At 38.7% G+C, this 8,518-nt stretch overlaps 1 protein-coding gene across 1 annotated transcript in view; it reads left to right on the forward strand.

The window, feature by feature from the left end:
• LOC135216293 (bridge-like lipid transfer protein family member 1) overlaps positions 1–8,518 on the forward strand; it is a gene marked incomplete in the record, with an annotated part of 368,522 nt that overhangs the window by 78,494 nt on the left and 281,510 nt on the right. Inside the window, 1 exon segment of the mRNA XM_064251459.1 lies at positions 7,546–7,679. Within this exon segment, the coding sequence (XP_064107529.1) occupies positions 7,551–7,679 (129 nt within the window).

Raw genomic sequence — 8,518 nt, forward strand, 5'->3', positions numbered from 1 at the left:
GAACCTCGGGAATTTCTTCCTAGGTTCGAACCCAAGAGTCCCATATAACATTATATATTTTTGAGTTAACTTCTGTGGACTTTAACATTTTTGCCAAAATTTTCTAAAGCAATTGAATGAGAAAACATATCATGGCTTAACGTGAAGTTAAATCCGAAGCTAAATAGTGAGTACTGTGGTAGATCCATCATCTACCTGACAATGTTCGGACCTGTTTTTCAGGCGGGACTATTCTGTGGACCTGGACCACAGATTCCAGGGGGCCCCTGGTTCTAGGAATAGAGCTCTCCGTATTCTATCTAGTTTACCCATAATGTGATTAGGATGGGGATAATTGTATTATCGTAATATACTCTTAGTCCTAGCAAATGGGTTATGCTTACACTTGGGCCATACTAATCATGTTATGCCATCCCCTTTTGGGGTAGGGGCGGATTGGCGGAAGATTTAACTTCGCGAAGGGCCAATGATATCTTTTCAAGATTTTTTTTTTTTCTCAAATTTATGAATACTGAACTAAATTATTTGAGTACCCCTGGGCCCCATGGTGGAAAAACTCTGGCACAGTTGTTGACTATTGGCACATCACTCCTGAATTTCTTTGGTACTGCCTCAAGTAGTGAAAATACTATAAATAATACAAAGAAACACCCTGTTCCAAGTGAAGTAGCAGAGCCAGAAAACCAATTAGAGTGCATAAATAAAAAAGAAAGAAACAAAAATAAATTGGTAAACTCCAGTATCGAAAGAATGGAACCATATATGATGAACAATAATTCTGAATTAGAGACAAATAGTAATCCTCCCAACAATACAGAAAAATATAAAAATCATAATAGACAAGCAACATACATAAAAGAAGGACCAAAGAGAAACAAAAATTACCGACTTAATTCCACATTGGTACATTTTGATGACCTCTTTCGACCAGATAACTGGTCAAGATCTCTAGTCCTCAAAGCTGACAACAAAATCTCAGCTGCGATACTAGAAAACAAATTACTTAACATATATCCAACATAGACACATCAAGGACAATGAATGGCTAATCCAAGTAACCAATAAAAAGCAGTCCACTGCCTTTTTAAGTATAACAGAAATAAATAATATAAAAGTAACAATTACAAGCCATGAAACATTGAATTATGCACAGGGTACAGTCATCCTACCCAATAGCGAGCAGGAGCTTCCTTCAAAACAGCTACTGCTAGACTCATTATTGTGATATAACAATATTCACAATCTAGAAATAGTATACTCAATTTTTCAAGTAGGAAAGACAAGAATAAAAATGTCAACATTGCCAAAATAAAATTTCTTGGACAAAATAGAGAAGTTCGTCCTTTCGTTCCAAAACCACTACAATGTACACAGTGCTCAAGGTACAAAAAATGCCATAACAAGGCAATATGTGCAGTCTGCACATCAGATAATCATACCACTAATTGGAACTGTAATCACCCAAAATATATTAATTGTGGACTATGGTCAAACTCATCCTTTTTGGCCACTAAGACGTTGGTCGAGTATACCAGGGATTTTCCCCATCGTTGCCATGTCTACCCAGGTACTTCTGCCCCACTCTCTCTCTCTCTCTCTCTCTCTCTCTCTCTCTCTCTCTCTCTCTCTCTCTCTCTCTCTCTCTCTCTCTCTCACAGAATGATCTTCGTTATTTTGACTTTGTTTCCACACCACCAGGGAGGTAAAAGTCAAGGCACGTTTTTTTTATAGAGGTCTCCCCAGTAGGCCTAATCCTCTCCATGCTGTTTAATCAGGAGATTCGTCGTCTGAGCTGTCCTCAATGTTAATGACGAATGACTCTATAAATCGCTCAACTGCTATGTCTTGTTTCGCATCTTGTTCTTGAAGTTTTATTGCCTGCTTCCTGTTTTCTGCTGTCACAGTGTTTAAAGCATCTTTGACTAAATGCTTAAGTTCAGCAATTTTGAATGTATTTCTCCTGGATATGTAAGTTTTTACTTGCGCCCATATAAGCTCTATCGGGTTGTACTGACTGTGGAATGGGGGTAGTCGTACAACTTTATGTCCTGCCTCTGAAGCAAGTGTGTCAATCACGTAAGTTTTCTTTCCATTAGTAATTTTTTTTGTGAGTTCAGAGAGCTCCACTTTCAGCATGTCATCACGTAGATGTGCACCCTTCTTAATAAGCCAGTCCTTTATTGCTTCCTTTCTCCAAGATTTTGTTGGGTTTTTTCAAGCACCATCGAGTGGTATGATGCGTTTGTCATCACAATTACAGACTTCGGGGGGATGTTGGGTAACAACTGGGTTTTAAACCATTGCTTGAAAACTGCAACATTCATCTGCTTGTGATAATCACCATCATTTTTTGCTTGGAAAAATAATTCGGCATTCTCGACAAAGCCTTCTTTCGTTCCTGCATGAAGAATGATGAGGCGATTTCCTTTTCCCGTAGGTGGCTTTACTCCTCTTACTTGTTTGGAGGCCGTGTCGGTCCAACACTTTGCAACAGTGTAATTTGGATTGACCCAGGTTTCGTCTAGAAAAACAAAGTTTTCGAAGGACTGTCTGACCTGCCGCATCTATCTCAAAAATCTCGTGCGAGCAACACCAACATCTTTTCGTTCCATAAGGAACTTATGGCCATCAACTTTAGAAAATCGGAAGCCAATCTGCAACAGGACTCTTCAAAGTGATTCAATGCTACCATTGTAAGATATTTTCTCATTCAGCTCTTCCTTGACTTTGTTGAGAGTAGGGATTTTACTTCTCTCGTAAAATACCAATACAGTTCTTCTTAGGATACACTTTCAAAGTCATCAAAATTAGTAACTGTTGCAGGCTGAGTTTTTGTTGGTGAATGGAATACAGGTTTCTTGTGTTCAGCCTCTAACCACCATTCTTGGTTTGGTTTGCTGCAAATCCTTCTAACAGTCCTTTCACTTGCTTTGGTGGCTTTGGCTGTCCGAGCAAGAGATTGAATGAATGGTAACAAAGGTGCACCGCTGGCCTTTTCATCTAAAAAGTACCGATTTACATTGTAAATTATTTCCTTTGCTTGACTATGCAGGCGGGGGCAGCGAGGAGTAGGAGATGTATCCGGTGTCCGGAGACGGAGAGAGGTGGCCATAGAGCACAATGACAGTGCAGCGATGTTGTCAAATCTCAGGAAAACATTTTTAATAATATCAATTCTCCCATCAAAAACTTAGTCATTCCTAAACAAATGAAGTTTTATTATGACAGAGTAATTATTATATATTTAGTTAGTATAAAAAATATAAAACACATTTCGTCGTCACTGTCGTGGCGTATTTATAGAATTGTGGCAACTGTGCGGAAAATCCAGGCTTAATGCGGGCAGCGCCTTAGTGGCCAAAAAGGCTGAGTTTGACTATAGCCCATCACGCGAAATCTAAGGTTACGAAAGCAAAGACAAAGATCTTTTTGCTTCTGTGTATGAAAATAATTCAGGTTGCGAAAGGGTGTGTGTACTGTAAACCAAAATTCGCCCGGGCCGCCAAGAACAATTTCAAAACTCGCGCCCCGCCAACTGAGTAGACTCACCACCATCCTCCCGCTCTCCCATTGGTTCCTGATGCTAGTCACTGCTGTAAGATCCTGCTCTCCTATTGGTCAGCATCTGTCCCATCATGCCTCTACGTAAAGGCATCCTTCGACCATTTCGTCGCATCAGTGTTATTGTACGCACATGGAATTCATTCGTTCACATAGATATAGTTTGTTAACGTAAATTCTTGTCAGTGATTTCGCTTTCTTTGTAGTAAGTTACTTTATCGTGTTGTGTGTGAACTTAATTACTTATGTTAATAGCGATGGGTCCCAAGAATGTTGCTGAAGTTCACGGAAAGAAGAGGATGCTTTCTATGGAGACAAAGATGGAGATGATTAAAAAGTATGAAGCTGGCATGCGGTTGAGTGTGATTGCTAAGGAATACGGCCGAAATCCGTTGACGATAGGCACCATCCTTAAGCAGAAGGAAGCCATCAAAGCAGTTACACTTTCCAAGGGCGTGACTATTTTGTCCAACAAGAGGAGCCATGTGCATGATGAGATGGAGAGGCTGCTTCTTGTATGGATTAAAGACAAAGAAATTGCTGGCGATACAATAACCGAGACGGCAATCTGCCAGAAGGCCAGCGCTATTTTCGGTGATCTGAGTGCCTAGGCCGAAGACGACGGAGGAGAAAGGACATCGACGGCAACCCCAAACTTCAAGGCTTCTCGGGGTTGGTTTGATAAATTCCGTAAACAGACGCATCCATTCGGTGGTGTGGCATAGGGAGGCTACTGGCTCAGACATGAAAGTGGCCGAAGCCTTTATTAAGACATTCGACGAGATGACAATCAAGGAAGGCTACAGTTCTCAGCAAGTCTTCAACTGTGACGAGACTGGCCATTTTTTTTTAAAAATGCCTTGTCGGGACATACATCACGGAGGAAGAGAAGAAGCTACCTGGGCATAAGCCTATGAAATACAGGCTTACTCTTGCACTTTGCTCTAACGCCAGTGGGGATTGTAAGGAGAAGCACCTACTTGTGTATCATTTGGAGACTCCTCGAACCTTCAAGGCCCACAAAGTGCTAAAGGAGAAGCTTCCGGTGATGTGGAGGGTTAATGTGAAAGCCTGGGTAACGAGACTTTTGTTCACCAAGTGGGTAAATCTGTGTTTCTGCCCGACAGTGAAGAAATTCTTGGAAGAGAAGTGCCTCCCTCTGAAATGTCTGCTGTTGTTGGACAATGCTCACCCTCCTGGCCTCAAGGAAGGTATCCTAGCAGAGTATTCTTTCATCAAGGTTCTTTATATTCCACCTAACACCACCCCTCTCCTCCAGCCCATGGACCAGCAAGTGATATCAAACTTCAAGAAGCTTTATACAAAACATCTTTTCAAGAGATGTTTCGACATCACCGATACCACAAACCTCACCTTGTGTGAATTTTGGAAGGAGCATTTCGATGTCATCATATTCATCCAACTCATCGATCAAGCTTGGCAGGAGGTTTCGAGGCGAACCTTGAATTCTTTGTGGAGGAAACTGGCCTGATGCCATATCCACCTGAAACTTCGAGGGATTCAACGTGGGCGAAGCTGATGCAGATTTAGAAACAGTTGACGATCCTGAAACTGTTTCACAACCAGATCTTGACGAGATCGTTGCACTCGGCAAGTCCATGGGGGCTGGTTGTCAATGAGGACAACATCAATGACCTTCTCGAGAAGCACCAAGAGGAGCTTACAACGGATGACCTGAAGGAGTTAGAGGCCATGCAACATAACGTCGTTCAAGAAGAGTTCTCTAGCAAGTGGTGTAAAAAACAGTTTATATTTTGATGACTTTGTTATTTACTATACGAGTAGCAATTTGAGACATGCTCAGAGAGTTCTCAATACTGCCATTTCAAATATATGTAGTTGGACAAATTCAATTGGATTTAAATTTTCAACTGATAAAACAAAAGTAATCATCTTCTACAAAGACAAAAGATGGCTGAAGAACCAAACAATCAAACTTCACCTTTATAGCACTGAAATACAATTTTGTACAAAAATCAAATATCTAGGAGTGATATTTGATCAACATTTAAATGAAAAAGAGCACATCAAATACATTAAAGCCAAGGGCATCAAAGCCCTTGCCACATTGAAAAAGTTATCACACACTAATTGGGGAGCAAAGCGAGACATTTTATTAATGATATATAAGGCAACAGTCTTATCCATAATAGATTACTGCTGTCCAATGTATTCATCCGCCTCAGAATAGGCATTAAAAACTCTCGATGCAGTGCACCATGAAGGGATGCGATTGTGCACAGGAGCATTCTGATCGTCCCCAACAAGCTCGCTTCTGGTAGAGGCAGGTGTGTTGCCCTTGAAACATCACCGTAATTTGATAGCAATACGAAAAGGTCTTTCACTGCAAGCAGGATCATCTCCTGCAGCTGACTGCTTTCAAAATTATAATCCAGCAACAGAAGTTAACAGTACTAGCTCTTTCCCAAAAAGAGCTAAATACTTGATGAACTTTAATAACATAAATCCAATTTTTCACCCACCAGTAAAATTGTCACCACCATGGATGTTAAAATGAATAAAGATATGTACCTCCCTGTCGTACCTGCTTAAAAAGCAAATGACAAGTACAGAAATGTACCGCCAACATGCTTTGGAGCACATTAGAAGAAAAGGAGACAAATTCATGGTATATACAGACGGCTCCAAAAATAATGTAGGATTAGGGGCATCTGCATATTTGAAAAATATGTTAATCAAAAGAAGCCTACCTTTAATATCATCAATATTTACTGCCGAAGTCACGGCCATACAAATGGCTCTTGATATGATATCTGTGGCAAAAGCAAGTGTCTCTATTATTTTCAGTGACTTACGTAGTGCTGTAAATGCTATAAGACATTATAAATCAGTAAACCAAATAGTACAAGAAATATAAATAAAAATTCATCAACTCCTCCGATCAGGATTATCAATAGAAATACTATGTTGGATTCCAGCACACGTAGGAATAAAAGGATATGAAAATGCAGACTCAGCTGCCAAATTAGCCTGCACTATCCCTCCATTAATTACACATGCCCCAGTGTCAGACTGGGTAACATCTGTCAAACCATTGATATACCAAGATTGGAAAAGAGAATGGGCCTTAGTGCCAACCGCAAATAAACTTGAAAATATAAAAACTGAAGTGTATGCATGGAGGACATCTTCACAAGAGAGATCAAAAGAGGTAATCCTAACAAGGCTCCATATAGGACACACAAGATTCTCACATGGTCACTTGATGTCAACACCACATGCTGACCCACTAAAGTGTAATAGATGTCAAACACCCATAACAGTGCAGCATTTACTTGTTGAATGCCCAAATTAAACCCAACAAAGATGAATTTATCCACAGAATTCAAAAATGAAATGTATTCTTGCTGAAAGCAGTTTTTTCAATTAACAACATCATAAATTTTTTAAATAAGACAGGTTTCTTAAATAAAGTCTAGATTTTTTCTTCTTCCTCAGGATTAATCCCTGAGAACCAGGCCGAGAAGAGTCTACTTAAGACTCAGAGGTCTGGAAAACTAAGCCCTATTAATTTATTAATTCCACCTCATATCAATGTGGGATTCAGCTGTGTAATTACTTGGTAAGTTGCTTATATGGAAAACATATTTTCATGATAAAATTTTTTCATATGTACTTAACAAGTAATTACAGATTGTAGCCCTCCCTCCTCCCCTCTCATGGACTTAAAGGCACAAAAAGAAGTTATTTCTTCTGCTTTGTTCCTGTTGTTCACGGATAGTGGGCAGGGTAGTCACATCTACAAAAACAAAAGAAGCGCTACCACAATTTTTAAAGCTGCCACGCAAGTGGAAAATATAGCTGTGTAAGTACTTGGTTAGTATATATGAAACAATTTTATCATGGAAATGGTATTTTTGTGCAATTTTTTCATATAACATTGATGTCTGGTGTGCATATGTGTTATTTTAAATTATAATTTTTTTTATTCCCATATTTCAGCAAAGATGGAGACTATGACCATAACTGAGATGATTGGATCGGAGGGGGAGGAGGAGGAGGTGTTCCTTGAAGCATCTTTAGAGGGAGCTCCACTATTTGCCAATACTTCATACAAAAACCTTCTTGAGGACTTTGTAAGTTACTATTTTCGGATTTTGATACTGACAAGGATATAGGGGAATAATAGTGTAGTATGGAAAATTATTGTACTGATATAGTTAATTTTAACTGAATAATAAATAGTTTCAGTCATTGATATTTAATGAAATGTTGTACTAAAAAGGTATTTACTCTTGGTAATTGTAGATTTTTATATTATCGGTTTCATATTTTTTCATAAATATACAAGTCATTTTTCACTTTATAAGGAAGAATCAAGTGTTTAACTGCGCCAATAGCCCATGGCTAACCTGTGCAGACTTACACAAAATTATGTATAATATCGAGAGAAATGAATAGTACATACCATTCTAGTGTGCGATAAGAGTATAATATAATTGCATTTTACTCAACAAAAAAATTGCCCAAAAATACAACACTTTAGCAGAAAAATATTTTTTTCAATAACTTCATCATGATAGGCATACCTACCCTAACTATGTACTACTACTGTTCATAATCAAGTAATAAGTGTAATATAATAAACCAGCAATTCATAAGCAGTGTATATTAAATAGCAAACATTCCGAAATACAAACAGACATGGTCACAAGTTGAAATTGTTCCTAGTTTAACTTTTTCTTTGGTGAATTCCCATTTTGTATATCTTTTCTCCCCATATAAAATGTTTTCTGTCAGTACATGTCAGTGAGCGTTGTTTACTTTGTGAACTTCTGGATTGGAAAATCTGTGACTTGAATGCTTCATGAATCCAGATTTATTTTCTTCTTTTTATTTTTCTATCATCCAAAGTCATTCTTTATAATGCTGCATGATTTAAAAATACTGTGTAAACATTTAAGTCCTGTGATAC

Source organism: Macrobrachium nipponense, chromosome 6, assembly GCF_015104395.2.
Source record: "Macrobrachium nipponense isolate FS-2020 chromosome 6, ASM1510439v2, whole genome shotgun sequence".
Taxonomy (NCBI): Eukaryota; Metazoa; Arthropoda; class Malacostraca; order Decapoda; family Palaemonidae; genus Macrobrachium; species Macrobrachium nipponense.